We start from the raw sequence: 23,907 nt of genomic DNA, 5'->3' as shown, positions 1-23,907 counted from the left end.
TGCCGCCATCCCGCCACGACCGCTTGCGCTTCCTGATCTCGCTCACAAGCACAGTGATCCGCCGCCGGGAAAACGGAAAGGGATACGGCCATTTTCGGAGTGCCTTGTTTTTTTTTGCTTTTGTTGTTTGGCTCCCTCTGCCAGGTGCCAGCCTCACACAGCACAGGTTAGGACCGGAAAAAAAGCAGAAAATAATGTAAAGGCGAAAAAGGGAAAACAAATAAAAAGTTGAAAAAAAAATCACAGCGAAGCAGGCGCGGACAGAGAGAAGGAAGCACAGCGCAACACAGCCCAGCGAGGCACACCACCAGCAGCAGCCAGCAGGCATCGCATCGGCCGCTTTGCTTTGCTCTCCCCCTCCACCGCTTTCCGCCGCGGCGCACGGCCAGCGAATTCCAATTCCTTCCCCCCTGCCCTGACGCAAAACCGAGGCCCGCCGGGACGAGCGAGCCAAGGCAAGCATATTCACCCACCGAGGCGTGGATCCGGCGGCGCGCAGCACCAGCAGCGGGTTCCCGAGAAGCAGCCGCCGCGCGGGCGTCCGTCCGTCCGTCCGTCCGCCGCGCGGGCTGTGTATAAATGGCGGCCGAGGAGAGCGGCAGCGGCGTCGCGGGAGCGGGAGGAGGGGAAGCTCCGGCGCCCTCGGCTCCCAACGGGGACCGCTCCGGGAACAGCCCCCCCGCCGCGGAGTCGTCCTCCGCAGGTGATCTCCCGCATCCTCCGCTCTCCCTGCGTCGTGAGGGTTCCGGTGCTGCTAGTGTCGGTGTCGGGTGGGTTGTGTGTGGGGGTTTCGCGCCGCCACCGCTCAAGGGGGGTATTGAGTAGGCGGTTCGCTTTCGTCTCCGCGGATTGGCAACCGCCTACTTCGATCCCTGCTCGGTGAATCGTGATTAGTGGGATAGGGCGATCAGGAACCAACCTGATGTTGTGCACATGTTTCAGGATGAAATGATCTCGGTGCTCGCTGCACACCGTTGAGGTGCGCCTAGTTTTTGTGCCGTCTCTGTGACTGATTGGGCACCTTTTTTGCATTGAGTGTTAGAGCTAGGTAGGCATATCCTATTCCTATTTCCAGAGGGTGCCAATTGCTTGTTCTGTTGACTGCTAATTTTAGGCATTGGCACACCAGCATTGGTCTCCCTGAATGAGTCTGGTTTGGCGATCATAGTTTCTGGTGACCATTTGTGCTCCTGGACTTTCTTCGCTTTTGGAACATGGTTTCTTGAGCCTACTTGTAAAGTTTAGCTTCTTAAATGTATAGATTGCGCTCAAATTTCTATTTCTAACGAGATAAGGTGTGATTAGTTAGCTGAACTGGATTATTCCAAATTTGTATACATTGGCAGACATGTTTGTGATCTATGCTAGTAACTTCTTTGATGTTGTCTCTGTTGGTCACATAATCTAACTGTTAGATTGCAACATTCGATGATCTTGTTTTGTTTAGTCTTGCTTACAATTTTATGACTTGCTGAAACATGCCCAACACATAAATGTGCCATTTACCATGCTAGTCTTTTTTGGGTTATTGGGATAGGCCTATGGCTTGTTGAAATGAAGTCAGTAGCCTAGATGTTACATGCTCCATGGTTAGACCAGTGCATTCTTTATCAGAGTATTGAGCGGTGTGCTTTGGTCAAACAGTATGTAATTTAAGTTGGCATTTAACTGACCAATGCTATTGTAGTTTTTGTTGGTACAATTTAGTCTCAATTTCATTATAGTTAGCGATGGTAATTGCTATCCATTTTTTCTTTCTGCTGATATGACTATCCTTTGTTCTCCCAGTAGATGACAGAGGTCTCCATAGAGCAAGTACCATGCCAGGGGTGATTAAGAATGATGAAATAACAAATGAAACTGTTGGCCCATCGAATTTGGAAAGGTCTAGAACTGAGCGCCGCCGGCAAAACAATCCAGCTGATGATCCTGCTAAACAGTTATTTGATGAAAGGATTCCAATTAAAAAGAAGGTGCATATATACATCCGGGCTCGTATTTATCTGTTTTGTCTCCGAAGCTTCTTTCGTTTTGGTTTGCCTCTGAATTATCTATTGGTTTATGGACTGGGAATAGATAGTTGCATTACTTGTGCATAATAGTGGTCAACTTTCTTTGAATTAATGTATATTTTAAAATTCATGCAATGTCTATTTGAAACTGATGAGGAAATGTTACATAATACTGCAACGTTCTCATGAAAAAGTTAAAAGGCTTCCTAGTTGGAAAATGGCTAACTAGGACCAGAATGGCAGCCTTTTGCTCATCACTTGATCTTTTTGCTACCTTACCTTTGTTCCACCTTATGCAGCTCAAAATGCTGAATCGGATTGCTACAGTAAAAGATGATGGAACTGTGGTTGTTGATGTGCCAAGTGGTCTGGAACCAGCTACAGCTGGTGGGACAGAAGATGCTTATACTGAAGTTCCTGTTGACGAATCATTGGATGGAGCAGACATACCATACAGGCCTCCTATGCAAATTGTTATACTTATTGTGGGTACACGAGGAGATGTGCAGCCATTTGTCGCTATAGGAAAACGCTTACAGGTCAGTCATAGCCGAAACTTGTTATCAATCCAGTTCTCTCTCTGTCAATTCAGGTTAGTTTTGTGCTTCTTGCAGCTGAATGCCATCATATTTGTCATTTCTGATCTTTGTTTTAGAACTATGGGCACCGTGTGCGATTGGCAACTCATGCCAACTTTAAGGAGTTTGTACTAACAGCTGGCCTGGAGTTTTACCCGCTTGGTGGAGATCCCAAAATACTTGCTGAATGTATGCTTTTTAACAAATAATTTCCAAGTTTTTTACATTATTTTAAGATTAATGTCTTGATATGCTCATAATTTGAGCAGACATGGTGAAGAATAAAGGATTCCTACCTTCGGGACCATCAGAAATTGCTATTCAAAGAAAACAGATTAAAGAAATAATATTTTCTTTGCTACCTGCCTGCAAGGATGCTGATCCTGACACTGGCATTCCTTTCAAAGTTGACGCAATTATTGCGAATCCACCTGCATATGGTCAGTGTATCTTTTTTATCTTGAAAAGGTTTTTTACACCTTGCTTTGTTTCTTTTCCCGGTTATTGAAATCAAGTTCATTTAACTAACATAGAGAGTAGAGACAATCCCCAAATGAAGGAAAAAAATGTTCCTGTGATAGAATCTGCATGTTACTTGTTTAACTTAAGATGTTCGACCGTAGATTGATTATTTCCTTTATTCATCTTTGTCATGCTGGTATTTCCCCTAGATACACGATATAGCGACAAACTTATCTGTAAAGTCATGTTTTTCCTTTTCATATTTCTTGTAGAGATACCCCCATTCATACTGTGGCTTGATTTACTAGAGAAGAAAGCACAATCTGACTATTCATGTAGAAAAACATATAAGTATTGCAAGAGGAAAACCTCAATACCAGGTTCACTTCAATCAAGCTTAATTTTGCTGAGACGTGATTATAAGGAGGCAGTGCTTTGGCCAGGCTGGCAAAGCAACATTCAGGTTGGACCAAAAGAACTGCCCATCCATAGCTTTTAAGAGGCCTCAGGCCATAGTACCTCTTTATGAGCCAGGCCTTCTCTTACAGTTTATTTATTTGCTTAACTGTTCAGTCAAAGTCTGACAAGGCAATCAGTTTCTCCAAAGTACTACAAGCAAATCTTTACTTGAAGTATATCTGATATGATGCAAACAAATTCCAATAAAATCAATGTTACATTTAATGCCACATGCTGCCACTTGATTGTCTCCTTCCTGCATATATTTCTTCTTGTGATCAAGACCTATATCATATATTTCTTCTTGTGATCAAGACCTATATCAGTTCACTCGTTTGAATTATAAGCATGCTTATTGTTCAGGACATACGCATGTGGCAGAAGCACTGAAAGTACCTATTCATATATTCTTTACCATGCCATGGACGTGAGTCTCTGTTATCCTTCTTTTTCTTTGAAGACCACAAATCTGCTAGGGAATATTGTCACTTGGGGGGATCTAACTTGTTCTTTTTATTCAGGCCAACTAGTGAATTTCCTCATCCTCTTTCTCGTGTGAAGCAATCTGCTGGATATCGAGTAAGTTTACATTGTTTTAATTATCTGCGTTAGGGAAAAATTAACACTATTACACAACCTCCTCTCAGCTCCCAAATGGTCTGGACCTTCCTAAATCATTGAAAGTTCATGGGGAGAATAATCATAATAGTCACCTCAATGGTTTATCATCATGCAAATTCCATTGCTTTGTTAAACAACAAATCAAGAGAACGAAATTGATCACTTCAGAAAATGTTGAGTTATTGGTGAATAACTGAAATATCTACGCATCTAATATCATTTCATGATATGTTGATCCTACATTGTCAAAACTCGTTGGTTTGACCAGTCTTATCAGTGTGCAAATTGATAAAAACTGAAAATAACATGGCGAAAGGGTATCTTTAGTCTTCTTTCTTTTTTCAGAAAAAGATGAGGATGTGCTTCATTGCCAATAACTTATTCCTTGTGCAAGGATGTGGCCCTAACGTATACTATTCCAGAATTCCTTTTGTTTTAAAAATTACAACTTAACCTAGAATTTCTTTTCTAATTGTTTCAACTGAACTACTAGTTCCAACAACAGGGTTCTCCTTTGTCTTTACTTTCAGCATTTCCAGTAATTATGTATTAGTGTTTGATCTACTGATTTTTAACAACAGTTTGCATTATTACATAATTACATTGTTGTGATATCCAGAATGAGTTAGTTGTTCTATATTCATGGTACTCTTGCAGTATTAGTTGCTGTATATTAATGATACTCTTACAGTAACATTGTAGTTTATTCTTTTGGTGTGCTGTTTTGCTTTTCACGCATAAGTGCATACGCACAATCTTGTTTCCTTGACTTTAATGGGGATATTTGGAGATTTCTGGGGCCAACTGCCTGATTTTCATGTTATCGTGCAAGATGCTGAGTGCATCATGTCAGATGCCAAAGTGCACGAAGTTATTAGCTTCACTATTCAGCTTCTGCAATGAGAAGCAAGCCCCAACCTTACTAGCCGAAGGAATTTACTTGAGCGTATATGCTGGATTGGATGATCTTGATGACAATATCTGATTTGATACTTTAACTTTACAATTATTTCTCCATTTGCAGCTTTCATATCAAATTGTGGACTCAATGATTTGGCTTGGAATAAGGGATATGATAAATGAGTTTAGAAAGAAAAAGTTGAAGCTGCGTCCAGTAACATACCTAAGTGGTGCACAGGGTTCTGGCAATGACATTCCTCATGGATACATTTGGAGTCCTCATCTAGTCCCGAAACCAAAAGGTTTGCCATAGCTATTGGCTCGAGCTGAAATTTGTAAAATTAACTTTGTCATTCTTTTCCCATACAAGTTGACAAAGCATGCGGCCAAATCTGAATCTCTGATATTTTTTTGCTCATTTTTTCTGGTGGCAGCTAATCCATTAATAGGTGTTAAAATCTTGAAGATCTGTTCTGAAATTCTCTATGTAAAAAAAAAGACTATTTACATAAAGTAGATCTTATATGGATGGTAATTGGTCAGATTTGGGCCAGCCACTGTTACAAACGTGTTTTTCTTTGGACAGAACTATCACAAGCACTTGAAAATCGAATATATTTCATTTCATGGAGATGGTATAGTAGTTTCAAGGTCAACGGCGGGGGCCCACGACACCTTATGGTGGTGCACAGCCAGATGTCAGCCAAGGGACTTCATCTTGATGTCTAGCAGTGGCTCACATGGCTAGTAGTTTATCTCCAAGGGACTTCATCTTGATTTGGTCTATATGAGTCAGGAACCATGTTTCCAAATTAGGATATCTTTTGCTGGTTCCAAACTTATCTTAGGCTCCTCTCATTAATGAGAGACATGGCAATGTTGTTGCTTACGAAAGGACATAGAAGTTCATCCTTCCCTTGTCTTTCCCCAATTTCCTCTCAATCTTGTGCAGTTGTGCTTCGGCCCCGTGGCACATGCCCACCTCCTTGGCTAAGCCATGGCATCTTCCTGATGCTGGTGTAGTCATGGTCAATTGGTCATCATTAATCCATCTGCCACTCTTTTGTCCTATATTCTCAATTGCAAGACCATAGCAGAAAGGAATCAATAAGATAGCAATAGGGGAGTCGGGGTTTCTGTAGACAGTGAACACGCATGCTAGTTGGTTTAACTGAAAAGGAACTTACATCACAAATTTTGCTTAAGTGGAAGAGTTAAACTGTTTATGGCACTAGAGAGGTAATGTACCTGAGCTTTTGAATAACTATGTTATGGGAGCACTCTTCTGGACTTTTTATTATATGAGAGCAGGCATCAGTTATGACTGTTAACTAGTTGGTTAATAACATCGTTATCGTCTGTAGTTTGAAGAAGTCTAAAATTTATGGGAATTGTCATCTGAAGTAGAACATGAAAAACTGCTTGTTTAACTGTATTCGTAAGGAGCCTTCATACACAGTTAATTTTATGGAGACATGATACGTGTAACACCCTGCGTCCAAAACTGCTTAGGGCCTAGCCAGTGTAGTAAGTTATTGTCAAAACACATTCTGTGACTTTTGCAGATTATGTTTTTCCTCAAGCAAGTATTGCTTTTTAGTCTTGAATGGGCCAACGACTCTATTTGATTTTCATTTATTGGAGTGCAGATTGGGGCCCCAAGATTGATGTTGTTGGATTTTGCTTCCTTGATCTTGCTTCCAATTATGTACCTCCTGAATCACTTGTGAAATGGCTTGAAGCTGGTGACAAGCCCATATATATTGGTTTTGGTAGCCTTGTAAGATCAGTTGACCTGGCTTATTTTTAGTTCATACAAAGTTTTAATCTCATTTGATCTGATCGACTGTATTGTTTAATCTGTTGACTGTATTGTTTAATGCGTTGTACTTAAGTATTATAGATATGCTGGTAATTTTGCTGACTTGCATGTGTATGAAGTTTGCACTTCAAACTTCCTGTCTAAATAGGGTTACATGCATATGAGATATTTATAGAGTGCTCGTAACCTTGTACCATAAGCACTCTTGGCTGTTCTACTGCATAAAGCAGCATCTTACATGCTATGTTCACTAGTTATGATAACTGAAAACATGTAATTTGTCATTTAAAGCTTTGTAGTCTTGTGGTATAATTTATGTGTGACATATTTGTATGTGAATGTAACAGTATGGTCTTGTTACAAAGACCATTGAATCCTTGTGCAACAGAAGTATTCACTTCAAATTTAAGCTAAATTTATCTAGAAGAATTGTCCAAACGTGCTGACTTAAAAACCAGCCAATTTTAATAACTACTAGCTACCATGCGGTCTGAAGCATGGTTCGTGTTTTAGCCCTAGAGATCAATTTTTGGAAATGGATTAGTTCATGCTGTCACCCATTAACACCCTTTTCCAGCTAGTATGTCAGAATTCTGTAATCTGCCCACCAAATACTTATGTGACATGAACGCCTCCAGTTCTGCAGTACTTGGTTCATTCCAAATCTGTCTTCTGATCTGTCACTATAAAAAATTGATTGCATATGAACTGACACCACCTGTGATTGTTTTATGTATAATTATGCATTGCTTGATTAAATCTTTTACAAGTGTTCATATGGGTATGCTACAAAGTTAACTATACACTTGAATGATTGAAATAAGTGGTAGGGTTATGTACCTTCTGAGGTTGTAGAGCAGGCAAAGCCATCATAGCTTTCCCTTAACAACTTTCTGGCATTTGACTTGTTTTTTCTCCTGATATACTAGCCAGTTCAAGAGCCACAAAAGATGACTGAAATTATTGTCAAAGCACTGGAAATGACTGGACAGAGAGGTATCATTAACAAAGGCTGGGGTGGACTTGGAACCTGTAAGTTATTCACCTTAGTTTCTTCTTCTGTTGGTTGCCTGGCATATATTCTGATTCTATTCTGACAGACTCCAGAATTTTTGGCAGTGGCAGAACCAAAAGATTTTGTATATCTACTGGACAACTGCCCTCACGACTGGCTTTTTCTGCAGTGTAAGGCAGTGGTAAGCTATTGCTTGAACTTTTGGAACATCTCTCTATTAGCATGTTTTACCTTATAAAATTTTTAATTATAGTGACTACAAGTTCGCATTCGATACTTTGTGGTGACTTTATGCTACATAAGATTTGAGTGGAGGTTTATGCTTTTACTCTTTTCTTTTTCTGCCTCCATAGGTGCATCATGGTGGTGCTGGAACTACAGCTGCTGGTCTCAAAGCAGCGGTAAGTGCTCTGACACTCTCCACGTCTTATTTCAATGTACAATTGTTTGTTTGAATTTATTCTTGTAAGTTGCACTTGTTTGCGAAATTCCTTGGTTCTTTCCTACTCGTGTACGGCACCAGTGACCGTTTCCCGTCCAACACAATCATGCGCGATCCCAACCTGCTCTCATCCCCTGATTCTGTTTCCATGAGTCAAGGTGGTTGAGATTGCATCGGTTGGTGATCTATATATGTTGTAACCTGTGAACATCAGTTGACTACAATCCGATTATGTGTGAATTCTTCAGCCATCATGGTAGCAAGAGACCATCACGATCTCGTGACCTCTCGCTTCCGCTATCTAAACTTATGGCGCGTGCCGTCGCCCGTTGCTCCAATGGCGCCTGAGCTCCGCACCCTAGCCGCCGCCGCCGCGAAGGATCAACAAACTTTTTATTCTGGCTCCAGAAGGAGTACAAACTATCCTTGATGCAAAAACGTATTAAACTAGCTACCACCACTTGCCATTCAGCCTATCTCTGGCACGTTTGCAATAGGATGGAATGAATCATATGTTTAAAACACTTTTCTTGCATCACACTAGTATTGCAGGATTTCTTGTACTTAATTTAGTTGTTCATGTTAGTGTCTGTGACAATGCAGTGTCCTACAACTATTGTACCTTTCTTTGGTGACCAACCTTTCTGGGGTGACCGGGTGCATGCAAGGGGGCTAGGACCTCCACCAATTCCAGTTGATCAATTTGGTTTGCAGAAGTTGGTTGATGCTATAAATTTCATGATGGAACCAACGGTAAGTTATGCATTTTTTTTTGCTAGAGAGCATAAATTGTTTTATTGATGTTGCTATTTTTCCCTTAGACATCAGTTGACAAGAAGATATTGTGATTGGTGTGGTATATTAGTGATGTTGTCAATTTGCATAGGTAGCATAAGTTTCACGCCAACGACTGGAGTCAAACTACCCACCTAGACTGGTTGCAAGACTAGTCATGACATGTGTTGCATAACTTGGTTTCTGTTTGGTGATATAAAATAAAATTTCAATTCTAGCATGTATGACCAACATTTAGCATATTTGATTATCTTTTGGGCTTTTGGCAATTGGCATGGGGTCAGATTGCAGAGTTTACACTCGTGCAAATTACAATTAGAGCTCCTATGCCACATAAAAGTAGTGTTGGATGTGTTATTTCATGAGTAGCCTAGTGTTGAGTAGCATGGAATTTGTTCCTCTGATACGCTTGGCCCACACGTCTGTGACCATGCCAGAGGTAAGTAGTCACAAGGTACTCATCCACCCTTAACCATAACGAATAAGTGCATAAATAATACCCCATGTAATTTCAGGTGAAAGAAAAGGCTGTGGAGCTGGCTAAAGCCATGGAATCTGAAGACGGGGTGACAGGTGCTGTTAGGGCATTCCTCAGACACCTGCCTTCAAAAACTGAGGAACAGAGTCCGCCACAATCATCAAGCTTCCTGGAGTTCCTAGGCCCAGTAAGTCGATGTATGGGCTGCTCATAGTGCAGAACACATCGATCATGGTATACAATTCCTAGGAAGAGGAATTATCATCGTATTTCATGAAATGTGCTCATAGTGCGGGTTTTTGCAATTCTTTTCCTGTTTTCACTTTTCCCCCTCCGGGTATTTAATGTGTAAAGAGTGCTTGTTTGGTGTGGTGAGTATGCGGCGCGTATAATTTTGTTGTGCAAGTTTGCCGTGCAGCAAACGGCGATCTCACATCTGCATGGCCAATCCATTGTGTATATGACAAAGGTTCGGTTTTAGTTAAAATGTTAAATTGATTCATGCAGCATAATTATCGCTTGTTGCTTTATTTCGAGAAGCGGATGTCACGATTGCATCATCTGAAAAATAGACAGCGTTCTTACGCTAAAAGAGAACAATTTTTTGGCATTACGTATTGGCAGCTACAGAGAAACAGCGCAGCATCGTCCACCTGTAAGCCTGCTGCCTATTCATCAGATTACAATGTCTCAAAGCAGGGGCGGACGCATGGTAAGCAGGGGCGGATGGCCGCGGATGCAGACGTGCCCACTAGTGGGGGCTCTCCTTTCCTACCTCTTCTTTCACCTCTTCTTCCTCTATTTCTCCTCCTCCTCCACCCCTGCTCCAATTGTGAGTTTCTAGGGAGGCTCCAGCCCGCATCGTTGGATCCGCTCCTGATGGTAAGTTATCCATCTAGCAGAACGGAGTCAAAAGAATTCTAAAATCCCAAGCTCAAAATGGGAAAGCCGAGCACGTCCTGCGCACTCTTAATAACGTGACTCGCACATTGCTCATTCACGCCTCCATGGCTGCCCCATACTAGGTTGAGGCGCTCGCCACCGCCACCTATCTTCTGAACCGGCACCCCTGTACTGCCGTTCAGAATGACATCCCCTACTGCCTCCTTTACTCTCAATCTCCCGAGTACTCTCACTTGCGTGTCTTCGGTTGTCTTTGCTACCCTAACCTTTCAGCCATGGCACGCCACGAGCTTGCTCCTCGCTCAGCCGCATGTGTCTTCCTCGGTTATCCCTCCTCTCACAAGGTGTACCGCTACCTTGACTTGTCCACCAGTCGAGTCATCATCTCTCGCCATGTGTTATCTTTGACGAGTTTGTCTTTCCCTTCTCCTCCCATCCTACTCACCCATCACAGCTCGACTTCCTTTTGTTGAGCCCCTACGATGTTCCGCTTCCACCTCGGTCGCTCCATCGTCAGACGTTGAGCAACCGTGGCCCTCACCAGTTGTTTTGCAGGAACTCACCAACGAGACCCCGCCATCCTGTTCCACGGGACGACCGTGTACCCTGCTCCATCTGCGGACGGGTTGCCGCTCTCCACCGTGCTCCGACCTGCTCTGATCGCGACTGTAGCGCTTCCAACCACGACCGCGGCGCGCGTGGTCGCGCTCCCGCCTGCTCCGACCGCGAACGCGCCACACGTGGATGTGGCTCTGACCGCCCTGGCGAGCGCCCTAACCGCACCGGCGCATGCGATCGGTTGGGTGAGCGCTCCGCTCGGTCGGGCGCACGCCCCGACCGCATCGGCGCACGCTCCGATCGGTCGGGCGGACGCGTCGATCGCATTAGTGAGCGCCCTGCTCGGTCGGGCGCATGCCTCGACCGCACCGGTGATAGCACCGCTCGGTCGGGCGAGCGTCCCGACCACACCAGTGAGCGCCCTGCTCGGTCGGGCGCTCAACCCGACCGCTCCGGCGATCGCCCCGACTGCACCGGCGAGTGCTCCTATCGGTTGGGTGAGCGCCCACAGTCCTCCCCCCGCACCCGCGGTGCCCGCGCCCTCCTTGTCACCACCTGCCCCTCCGCACCATGTCACTCGGTCTGTGACTGGGGCAATCCAGCGGCGCCATTACTATGGCATGACAACCTCGACTTCTTCTCCGCCCTCTCCGATTCCGGCGACCTATCGCAGTGCCCTGGCTGACGCCAAATGGCGTGCCACCATGGTTGATGAGTTCTAGGCCCTCATCGACAACGACACCTAGCGACTAGTCTCGCGGCCGCACGGTGCCAATGTCGTGTCGGGCAAGTGGATCTTCCGGCATAAGTTCCATGCCGATGGGTCCCTCGCCTGGCACAAGGCACGCTGGGTGGTTCGTGGCTTCTCCCAGCATCACGGCATTGACTACGATGAGACCTTCAGTTCGGTCGTCAAACCGGCGATGATACGGACCGTCGTCAACATCACCACTTCTTGCGCCTGGCTGATCCACCAACTGGACGTGAAGAATGAGTTTCTTCACAGACACCTCGACTGTCTACTGCCAGCAGCCTCCCGGCTTCGTCGATCCCACCACCCCCAATCACGTCTGTCTCCTGTAGAAGTCCTTGTATGGACTGAAGCAGGCCCCGAGGGCGTGGTACCAGTGATTCGCGTCCTTCCTTCGACAGCTCGGCTTCATCACCTCCACCTCCGACATACAAAGAGGGACCGAGTATCGCCTACCTGCTGCTCTACGTCAACGACATCCTCCTCACCGCCTCGTCCTCGACTCTTCTTCGGTACATCATGGGGTGTCTTCACTCCGAGTTCGCCATGACAGATCTTGGAGACCTACACCACTTCCTTGGCATCTCCATCATGCGTTCCTCCTAGGGCTTGTTCCTATCTCAACGACAGTATGCCTTGGATCTTCTTCAGTGTGCTGGCATGGCTGAGTGTCACTCTACAGCGACTCCCGTTGACACTCATGCCAAGTTTTTGGCACACAACGACGCAAAGCTCCAGGACGGCTCTGAGTATTGGAGTCTTGCTAGGGCCCTTTAGTACCTCACTCTGACTTGACCTGACCTAGTGTATGCGGTTCAATAGGTGTGCCTGATGTAGCACTGGCTCGATCTTCCGAAAGGTAGTGATAAATTTGATTGGTGGAGACTCGACGTTGACGATCTGGGCTTCTAATCATACATAATTCGAATCCCTACAACCGCTACACCGCTGCTCCGTTGGTTATCAACCAAGCACAACTTGATTGACCTCGCCGAGAAGGCTTTTCCTGCAAGCGAATCGAAGGATACAAGCAAGAAAGTATAAACACGCAATCTGATATTGTAAATATGAATGAGTAAAGAAGGATTCAAGCTCTCAATTCGAAAGGACTAATCGACACAATTGAGGAGAACAAGAGCAGGGGCCTGGATCATTGTAAAAGGACTTGTCGCCATAGTTACAATGAATCAATCTCAGTTTCTCAAAGGAAAACTAGAACTAAACAAAACCTGAGTTTCTAAGGCGGCGGCTACTGAGTTTATGTCAAAAGGGGTGAACTAGAGTTGGGGGCAACCAGGAAGGGGGCGCTCACAACTTGGGCTTAAGGCCCGACACGGTACAAGGCCAAGTTGGCCCAAAACTAGTGATGCAGCACCTTGTCATGATCACACAGAATGATCCAAAAACCTTCTAGAGCTAGGACTAGAACCAAAAGAACAGCGTCATCGTTCCTATTCCAACGCATCAAAGAACGCCTCGTTTCAATATCGTATGAGAGAGATATGGCCGAAACCGTGCAGGGGTGTCGGCTGAATCTGAAATGAACACGACGACCGAGTTGGTGACGAATTATAACTTGGGGAAGACCATGACTCGTGCATGTCCAGCATGGTGATGTCCTCATCAGTGCCTCTTTATGCATGATCCACATGAGCCCCACATGGCCCTGATCAAGCGCATCTTGCACTATGTAAAGGGCACGCTCTCCTCCGAGCTTCACATCGGCATGAGCCTTGTTCAGTCTCTGACTGCCTACTCCGATGCTGATTGGATTGGCTGCCCGAACTCTAGTCGCTCCACCTCCAGCTTCTACGTCTACCTCGATGACAATCTGGTGTCTTGGTCCTCCAAGTGTCAAGCCACGGTGTCTCGTTCCAGTGCTGAGGCAGAGTACTGGGCTGTGGCTCATGCTGTGGCAGAGTGTTGCTGGCTGCGCCAACTTCTTCAGGAGCTTCATGTCCTGCTTGCTTTGGCCACTGTTGTCTACTGTGACAATGTGAATGCTGTCTACATGATAGCCAACCTGGTGCATCATCGGCGCACGAAGCACATCAAGATTTATATTCACTTCATCCATGAGAAGGTGGCCTTGGGTGAGGTCCGGGTCCTCCATGTGCCGTCCTCTCATCAGTTCGTGGACATCATGATGAAGGGCCTGCCAACTCCTTTGTTTACTGAGTTTTGGTCCGGTCAGTGCGTCTGTGATCCTTCCGCTTCAATTGCGGGCGGGTATTAGGAAGTATATGTGTATTTTAGGATGTATTTATTCTTTCCTTGTACACTTGATGTATTCCTTGTACTCCAAGCCATATTGGCCATATATATAGAGGTCACCCCCCTCATTAGGATGTGTGGTGTTTCCTATCTACTTCTCTACACGCCGCCCTCTGCGCGACAAGCTGCTCCCGTGTGACGAACACGCCGTGGAAGCCATACGGCACCTGGCATGGCAGCGCCACCGTCGCCGCCACCTCCATGCTGCAAGCGTCCATCACCACCAGCTCCCCCGCGCCCGCCGCTTCATCTTGCACCATCACCACCACGTGCCCCTCGTCTTCCTCCTGATCTGACGATGCACCCCCCACCGCTGGCACGAATGTCGGCTCGCCGCCGAACATACCGGCGCCGAACTCATGCATGGCAAGCTCGCCCGTGTCCAGGTCCATCTTGGACACGCCGCGGCACCACGGCTACGGCTTGGCAACGGCGAGGTATGCGTACCAGGTCCTCCGGCCCAGCTGGGACCAGTTCACCGTGCCGGCCTCGAGGTTGAGCCCCGGTGTGATCTCCCGTCAGCTCGACCGCCTCGTACGAGGTCCAGCTGGATCTTCGAAAGGGTGGCACGCACAGTCTCCGTGCCGTCGTCGTCGGAGAAGAGCATGTTGGAAGGCGTCATGCAGGAGCATATGATCATGACGGTGCCGTCGTCGGCATCCTCCCATGCATTCTAGATGTGGAGGCAGAAGCAGTCCGACACGTTGAACCACTGCATCCTGAAGTCAAGGTCGTATCTGGAAATGATGAGGATTCAGCAGAAAGTAAAATGACTGGTACTAATTCCCATTTTTCCTATCTCTCTTTTCATTTAATTTCTTTCTTTTGGCAAAGAATAGTTGCCAATTTTTTTCGAGTACTATCTAGCTGCCTAACTGGCAGCCGAGCGCCAGCACCCGGGTTTCGACCTTCGTTGATTGAACCACAACTTCACTCCAAGAAATGTATTGATCTATAACGAAAATTTTATGACACATTTGTTCTCGTCATAGATCTATGACATTTTTAGATGAAAATATTATAAAGTTTGACATCCAAGCAAATTTAGTGACAAAGTAACGGAACGTCATAAAATGTGCCACTGTAGCAAAAAAGAAATCATCACTCTCAGTTAAATGGTGGTTTTGTGATGATATAAAGTTCGCGAAAATGTTATAAAGTAGCCAGGGTAGCAGGTGAGTTGGTGGCAGAAGTTTTGGTAAGTTATATTAGTCTGGGATGAAAAAAGGAAACAAAAATAAAAAGAAAATAGTGTCGATGGCAAGGCTCGAACCTTTAAACCTCTTAAAAGTGCTGAGATAGAACTACCACTAAGGCATGAACTATGTATGTTTTTTTGAAAGGACACAATTTATATATTTTGGTTCTAATAAGTGTGGTCCACATGCCAGTTGCAAGCCACAACATGGGGTATATTTCTCATTTCTCAACACGGTATACACTACTGCAAGAGACTCGCCGGCACCGCGCTCCTGTTGACTATGACAAAGATTAGAGCTAGCATCGATGCGCAGATCTGCAACCGCTCACGGCAGGAATGATGAATCCTAGTGGGTCTAGTGGCGAAGGGAGGACGAGGAGGAGCTCCGATGAGGTCAGTACCCTGTTTTGTGCTACTACTTTCCCCGATCGTCCTAGGAAAGGGGATTTCTAGATTTGTGGATCTGGGTTGAAAATACTAGATTCTGATTTCATCATACCCTTAGATTTGCATTCTGATTGGTGTTAGAAGTTGATAGGCTATAGTTTATGAAATGATTCTCCATCCTAATTTTAAGAGTTTATGCTAGAGAATAAAAAAGAATCACTTTCAGCCAGAAAATCACTTCTCTCAGAGAATCATCTCCCATAGGTGCATAGAAAAAAATCATGTATGTAGTTTATAACTTGATAGGTTCATGTATTTTATTAGCTTCCACAGGTGCTTAAAGTTACTGATAGCTACAGATCATCGTCGCTTGATCATGATGTTAGCGTTGTGGATCCTGAAAATAAGTGCTAGCACGGGTTGCCTTTCTATATGAGGTATAATTGGACATTGGACCACCCTGGGCGCTGGTATGCATGCTGCTGTGAGGTAAATGATAACTTGTTTCCATTCTAATAAACCTTGCTTCTACTTTTGATGTTATTAGTGTTGTAAATGGCAAATTGTATGAACGTAATCGGAGTCTGCAGAATGAAGGGATGAAATGCGCATCATTTAGGTGGGTTGATCTTGAATGGGATCAAAGGACTAAAAAAGTTCTGGTGAAGCTGATGAAGAGGAAGGAAAAAGCTGAAGAAGCAAGGTCGTGGGAAGAAACATGGAGATTTGCTAAGAAGGAGGCCAATGACACAACCAATGAGCTGCACTTGATGAAGCGATACTTTGGGGAGGCAACTAATTCCCTAATGAACATAAAGAAGAAAATGAGAAATGATGTAGTGCTGAAGAAGCTAAAAATGGAAAACCCTTATAGCGATTATGATGCAAGGAAGTGGAAGGAAGAATACGCAAAGACTAGCATGGAGCTTGAAGAGACTACCGTTGAGTTGCAAAAGGTGAAGGGACATATGGACCAGGACACCAATATGGTGAAGTGGATCAAGCAATCAATGCTGGAGGCCAAATATAGAAGGAAACTCATCAGGGATGATTAAAGGTATAATGTCACTCATTAGGCCAAATTATGATGAATGGCTATAACATGCCATCTTATGAAACTTGTTGGTGCTATGATGTCTGTTGCTTGTTGCTGCTGTGAACTTTATAGTGATGAATGGCTATAACATGCCATCTTATGAAACTTGTTGCTGCTATGATGTTTGCTGCTTGTTGCTGCTGTGAACTTTGTAATGATGAATGGTCATGACATGCCATCTGATTATGCCACTTTGGTTTAATCTACTTTCAATTTTATTCCAGCATATTTACCATTCAGAATTCAGATACGCTACATAATTGAGGAACACTAATAATATAGATATTGGTAGTATATATACAAATGCGTTATAGGTGTTATAAAATGAAAGATTATTAATCTACTAATAGCTAGGCAACATCCATGCTCCTAGCGACCAAATCCAGTTCCTAGGAACCTGCGTAATGCGGATCGCAGGATCATTGTTAACGCTTGCCACATTTCTTAGCCCCTGCTAGTAGATCCAGTATTGCTCCTCTTCATCATGCCGATAAGTTCCTGGGGAGTAAATGTGATTTCCCTTCATGTTAGGTAATCCACAAATGGCATGCTCTTATACAACAATGCACTTCCTGTCGGTGTTTAGACCCGGCAACCTACCGAGGGGGTACCCAAGGTAGTGTTTTATGAGTGGGGCTCGTCGAGATCAGGAACTCGAAGGTCAACTTGAATGCACGATTTAGATAGGTTCGGGCCACTTATGTCACGTAATACCCTACATCCTATGTGTTAGTTGATTGTATTGATTGAAGTTGTTTGGAGGGGATCCCTGCCTCGCCTTATATTGCTGGGGGTAGGGTTACAGGTCGGTTGTTTACAAGAGTACTAGTCGGATTTGACTAGAGAGTCCTACTCTAATTGCTCCGAGTAGTTTTCTAATCCTCGACTAGTTCTTATCCTCCACATAGACCACGCCGTTTTGCACCGTAGTCTCCATGTCTAACACATCTCGGTGTACAACCCCGTATTGTAGGACCGTTCAAACCTTCTGGTGGGCTCATAGATGTATGACCGACACTTGCCAGGACCAAACAGGATGATCTTATTCTTGAACTCTTGAGCTGTCTCCCACGGAATAGGCTGCCAAATGTTACCGACGAATGAATGCAGAGTAAATTCCACCACCTCAGCATCTCCCTCGTTGATGTCTTAGGACCCGGTGATGTGCATCCTCTCCTCCTGAACAACAAAGAACAACCAGTCTTGACCTTGGAGTAGAGAAGAGTCGCTCATGTCAAGAACCTATGATAACCAAAGTCCAACAGCTTGAGGAAGTGATGGAAGATGAAGCCCCAAGTAGATCTACATGTGTTTAGAAGAACTGCACCAGAAATCTTCCAAAGGTTATGGTAGTCCAGTCGGATTGGCTTCCCAAATGCTAGATGCAGATGGGCAATGACCCTGGTGATGAAGAAGATTTCAGGGGCCAAAATTTAGTTATCACAAGAAATGACTCTACGCTAGTAGCTATTTCCAAGTACAAGATACAAGCATGGATAGCAGCATATGGCACCACGTTGGAAGTCGAGGAAGGATAATGTGCTCCCGAGGAGACAAAGGATTCTGCAGGAGCACGTATGTCCTATCTCTGTCATCTACGGCGACTAGGCATCCAGATCCGCCGCAACCAATCAAACTAGTCCTTTTCCCAGCTAATGCTGGAAAGGAGACCTCAAAAAGCTGGTGATCCGCCTAGGAAGCCGCCGAAGAATGTCAATGAGATGTTTGCCATCACCAATAGCATGGCGGATCGAGAAAAAGTTGAGAAGCAGCAACACAATGAGTTCAAGGCCCGATGGGAGGAGGAGAGCCGCTTTCGCCCAAGGGCTCGCAACGTAGAAATACACGTCGACCGTCCTGAATCTTCTCGTAGAGGGAACAATGTGGCCAGAAGCAGAAGACGGCTGAGGTCGTTGCCACGATGCAGCAAGGACAAGGACGCATCAGCCCTGAGGAGTTTCAGAAGATGCTAGACATGCAATGCCCGTACCATAAGAACCACAAGCACATGGACCGAGAGAGCTTCAGCCTCAACAGGGCCTTCTCGGGAAAGGGTTACGGGAAACCACCTCGCAAGGACCATCCCACCAATGAAGACTTCCAATGGCCAACAGGACTGTCAACACGATCTACGGTGGGCTCGAGCAATTAGAGTCCAAGAGGAAGTAGAAGGTCACCTAGAGGTCGATCGTCAACGCAACAAAGCTAGCTACTCCAAAATACCTTCAGTGGTCCAACGTTCCCATCACCTTAAGAAGAGTCGACCATCTAGGTGTGTTGGCCAAGCCAAGAAGATATCCTCTGGTCATCAACCCCACGGTCTGCAACGTGCATCTTGGAAAGGTCCTCGTTGATGGTGGTAGTGGATTAAACATCCCTTCGCTAATACACTCAAGAAGATTGGTCTCTGTACCATGGATCTGAACCCAACGCAGACGCCCTTCTTCGGTACCATCCCGGGAGACCCAACGGTTCCCTTGGGATAGATCACACTACCAGTTACCTTTGGTACGATTGAAAACTATCGAACCAAGTATCTCCGCTTCATCGTCAATGACTTCGACACTGCCTATCATGGCATACTCGGTAGACCAGCTCTGGCAAAGTTCATGGCTGTTCCGCACTACGTCTACATGATCATGAAGATGCCTGCTCCTAATTGAGTCATCATGGTTTTGGTTAACGTGTGCACAACGTACGACTCCAAGAGGGAAAACCTTAAACTTGCAGCCACCCTGGAGCTCTCGGTACGCATGGAGGAAGTCCTCACCGCCTTTAAGAAGATGGTGCCGGAGGAGATGGAGATCCCAGCTAAGGAGCCGGTGATGGAGGTGATCAAGGCGAAGCCACAGTAGACGAAGAAGGTGTAGCTCGGCCTCAAAGATCCGTCTAAGATAGCGACCATAGGGGTCAACATGGACCCCAAATAGGAAAGCGCGCTCATTGAGTTCCTCTAGGCCAACTGGGATATTTTCACATGGAAACCAGCGGATATGCTAGGGGTTCTGAAGGAATTTTTTTTAGAACTCCTTAAAGGTGGACGTGAAGGCTAAACTGATCAAGCAAAAGCTTCATCATTTCCCGAGGATCGCAAGGAGGCGATTAGTGTAGAGATCACAAAGCTATTAATGGTTGTTTTTTCCAAAGAAGTGGATCACCCTAACTGGTTAGCTAATCTAGCTCTTGTAAAGAAAAAGAATAAGGAATGGAGAACATGTGTTGATTATATCGATCTCAACAAACACTGCCCTAAAGACCACTTCACCCTCCTGCGAATTGATCAAGTTGTAGATTCCATGGCAGGATGTGTCCTGCTCTATTTTCTCGATTGCTACTTGGGCTATCATCAGATGAGCCTAAAGAAAGAAGACTAGATCAAGACATCATTCATTACACCCTTCGGCGTGTACTGCTACATGACTATGTCTTTTAGTCTCAAGAACGCTAGTGCAACATACCAACAAGCGATCCAAGCATGCCTAGACTTGCATATCGAAAAAAATGTTGAGGCTTACGTGGACAACGTGGTCATCAAGACTAGAGAGGCTGATTCACTAATTAGCAACCTGACCGAGATGTTCAACAACCTTAGGAGGTTTCGGTGCAAACTGAACCTAGAAAAATTTGTTTTTGGCATCTCATCTGGGAAATTACTCAGCTTCATCGTCAGCCACCGCGGTATTGAGGCTAATCAGAAGAAGGTCAATGTGATCACTTGGATGAAGCATCCCCAAATCTAGAAAGAGATCCAGAAGCTCGCAGGATGCATGGCAGCACTAAGCCGATTCATCTCTAGGCTCGGTGTATGTGGGGTATCCTTCTTCAAGCTCCTGAAACACTAGGACAACTTTACCTAGGATCAAGAGGCTCAGACGTTGTTTGAGGAGCTCAAGGCCTACCTTCAGAAGCCTCCAATCCTCACGTCGCCGACAGACATGGAAATGCTCTACCTCTACATCTCTGCTACTACCCATGTAGTCAGCACAGTACTGGTGGTTGAGCGATTAGAAGAAGGACACGCATACGTTGTCCAGCAACCCGTACACTTCATCAGTGAAGTACTGACTGAGTCTAAGGTCCACTACAATCAGGTGCAGAAGCTGCTATACACACTCCTGATCATCGCCAGAAATCTGAAGCATTACATCGAGGCACACAAGATCATTGTAGTGTTCGGCTACCCCATAGGTGATATCTTACACAACAGAGATGCCATGGGATGAATCGTGAAGTAGTCCATAGAGCTGGATGAGCACAACATCACCTTTGTCCCCCAGACCTCCATCAAGTTGCAGATTCTATCCAACTTTGTGGCCGAGTGGACCAAGATCCAGACACTCTTCCCAAAGGAGGAACTCGAATATTGATCTATGTATTTTGACGGTTCACTCAAGATTGAAGGAAATGGCGTTGGAATCTTGTTCATCTCCCCCAAAGGGGACATTCTCAAGTACTTCCTATAGATAATGTTCCCAGTATCGAACAATGCTACAGAGTATGAAGCGGCCCTTCTTGGGTTACGTATTGCAGTTTCACTAGGGATCAAGCGCCTTATTGTGAGAGGCGACTCGGCGCTCATGATCAACCAAGTCAGCAAGAACTGGTCAAGAACCAGTGAGAAGATGGATGCCTATTGCGTGGAAATATGGAAACTGGAAGGAAAGTTCTACGGACTAGAACTCCATCATGTCATCCGCAACAACAACATGGCAGCCAATGCACTAGCCAAGATGGGGTCCACCAGGTTGGCAGTGCCTCCTAGGGTCTTCGTCCAGGACCTTATAAAACCTTTGATAAAGAACCCCCACAGGGAAGAGGAAGTCGTGGCATCAACTTTGGCTCCCCCACAAGATGGCCTTGGCGGCATCCTGATGATCAAGCCTGAGCCCGACTGGATAACTAAAATTAGGGACTTCATTAAAGATGGTGCGCTTTCGTAGCTTGAATCCAATCCAGATCGAGAAACGTGAGCACTCCATGAGCGGATCACTCAGCGGAGCAAAAACTACGTTCTCATAGGATACAACCTTTACCGCCGAGGGGCGCGATCACCATCCTCCAGAAGTGCATCTTCTAGGAAGAAGGATGACAACTGCTCCACGAGATCCACGCGGGCATTTGTGGAAACCACACCGGCGCCAGAACCATCATTGGTAAAGCCTTCTGATCTGGTTTTTATTGGCCCACGGCGGTAGCAGACACTGAGAACCTGGTTCGCCGATGCGAGGGATGTCAATTCTTTGCCAAGAAAACCCACGCGCCGGCGCAGGAGCTGCAAACTATCCCAATGTCATGGCCCTTCTCGTGCTGGGGACTCGACATGATCGGTCCCTTCAAAAAGGCAACCGGAGGATACGACCACGTACTGGTCGCCATTGACAAGTTCACTAACTAGATAGAGGTGAAGCCAATCAAGACGCTAATAGCAACTAAAGCCGCGGAGTTCATAGAGGAGATAACCCATAGGTTTGGGGTCCCAAACAGGATCATAACCGACCTGGGTACAAACTTCACTGGCTAGGATTTCCAGGACTTCTAAGATGAATGGAATATCAAGGTTTGTCATTCTTCTGTCACCCACTCGAGGGCTAACGGCCAAGTTGAGCGGACCAATAGAGCAGTGTTGCAAGGAATCAAGTCCAGGATCTTCGATCTGTTGAAAAAGTACACGACCAAATGGTTGCCAGAGCTACTCACGGTAATCTGGGGGCTGCGTACGCAACCAAGCAGAGCCACAGGTCAAACACTGTTCTTCCTGGTGTATGGGTCAGAGGCGGTACTGCCGATTGATCTCATGTTCAGTGCACCGCGAGTGGAGATGTACAAAGAAGATGAAGCTGGGAAGGTGCGCATTGAGCACATCGACAGCATCGAAGAGGGATGGGTGGTGCGTGCATCTAGGCAGCAAGGTATGCTCAAGGTCTGCGTCGCTACCATGACAAGAATATCCAGGTCAGAGGCTTTTGCATTGGAGAGCTAGTCCTCCGGCACATCCAGAGCAAGAAGGACATGCATAAGCTGGCGGCTCCATGGGAGGGGCCGTTCATTGTCAAGGAAGTCACTCGGCCGGGCTCCTACCGACTGATGAGGGAAGATGGGACAGATGTGCCAAACTCGTGGAGCATCAAGCATCTATGACGCTTCTTCCCATAATAAGCTATGTATCTTCTATTTTTATTTTAATTAGATAATGAATAAAGTTCATATTGTTTGGCAGTCAATATATTTGACCCCAATTTTCACCCCAAATTTTGATCCCTTTTTACCGAGCTTGAAACTTGCGGGCTGCACAATATCATCTTTACAATTTGTTTCTTGCATAAACACTCATCTTCTCTGACCCTAAAAACTCATAAAGTACTTTGGTAGAACACATCTTAAATCGAGGGACCTAGATATCTTCGTGACAACAAGGTACTACGTGTGCATGAGACTACGCCCTCTACGCTAGGAAACTAAGGCTAGCAAGACTTCGGATTCCTGTAACAGATTAATGACCAAGGAAATTAAAGTCAAAGGGAACGGAAAAGTAATGCTTATTTACAAAAACTTGTTCAACTCGGACATCCCACTGAGGCTAAACAACCTACATTGTTTCTAGCTGCTAGCTTGCAGGTTCATCATAGCTATCTTCAGGTACAACATCGTTGGCAAGGGCGATGGAGATCGGCTTCACCTCCTACAGCAACCTATCTATCTCCCATGAGGTGGTTCCAAGGGTGTAATCGGCGGTGAGCGGCTCCATGGGGGACCAAGGAAATAGGGACTTCAACACCGCTAGCACATGGCTAGTGCTCGCGAGGCTAATCGTCCGCAGGTAGGACTGAAACCTCTCGGGTCAACATGCAGGCTATCCAGCATGTTGGGCGACCCGCGGATCAGCACCACGAGTGGCTCGGAGGTCGACAATTGTGCGGGAAGTGGATCGAGGATCTTCATAAGTGGCAGCGTCACTGCCTCCAGGTTGTTCGCCCTCTCGTGCTCCCATGGCACCATTCTCATTGCAACAAGAACTACAAATTGTGCGAGGATGACCTCTTGATATTCTGCATATGTCATTCTCATTGCAACAAAGAACAATAAAGCAAAACCAGTCAGACTGCGAGGTTGTTACCTTCTAGATCCTTCTTGGCCTTAGCTTCGTTCTGCCGAG

General features: G+C 45.6%; 1 protein-coding gene and 1 pseudogene across 3 annotated transcripts; one reads left to right on the top strand and one right to left on the bottom strand.

The window, feature by feature from the left end:
- Positions 1-284: 284 nt before the first annotated feature.
- LOC117863854 (sterol 3-beta-glucosyltransferase UGT80A2) lies at positions 285-10,096 on the top strand. 3 transcript variants are annotated; one of them, XM_034747721.2, is made up of 14 exons: positions 287-703; positions 1,792-1,973; positions 2,312-2,551; positions 2,668-2,779; positions 2,860-3,030; positions 3,875-3,938; positions 4,033-4,090; positions 5,157-5,334; positions 6,682-6,812; positions 7,784-7,886; positions 7,974-8,050; positions 8,223-8,270; positions 8,915-9,064; positions 9,622-10,096. In XM_034747721.2, the coding sequence occupies exons 1-14, from the start codon at positions 580-582 to the stop codon at positions 9,796-9,798; spliced, it is 1,815 nt and encodes a 604-aa protein (XP_034603612.1). In that variant the 5' UTR covers positions 287-579; the 3' UTR covers positions 9,799-10,096. The 3 variants fall into 3 exon arrangements, 2 of the variants coding, with proteins under 2 accessions (XP_034603612.1, XP_034603610.1); XM_034747719.2 differs by having other exon boundaries at positions 288-703; positions 1,789-1,973; XR_004642307.2 differs by lacking the exon at positions 9,622-10,096 and having other exon boundaries at positions 285-703; positions 1,789-1,973; positions 7,955-8,050; positions 8,915-9,068.
- Positions 10,097-13,993: 3,897 nt separating this feature from the next.
- LOC140223270 (9-cis-epoxycarotenoid dioxygenase 1, chloroplastic-like) lies at positions 13,994-14,788 on the bottom strand (annotated as a pseudogene).
- Positions 14,789-23,907: the final 9,119 nt, after the last annotated feature.

This window comes from Setaria viridis, chromosome 7 (genome assembly GCF_005286985.2).
Source record: "Setaria viridis chromosome 7, Setaria_viridis_v4.0, whole genome shotgun sequence".
Lineage (NCBI taxonomy): Eukaryota > Viridiplantae > Streptophyta > Magnoliopsida > Poales > Poaceae > Setaria > Setaria viridis.
Note: the sequence above shows the minus strand (reverse complement) of the source record. Positions and strands in the feature narration are given on the sequence as shown.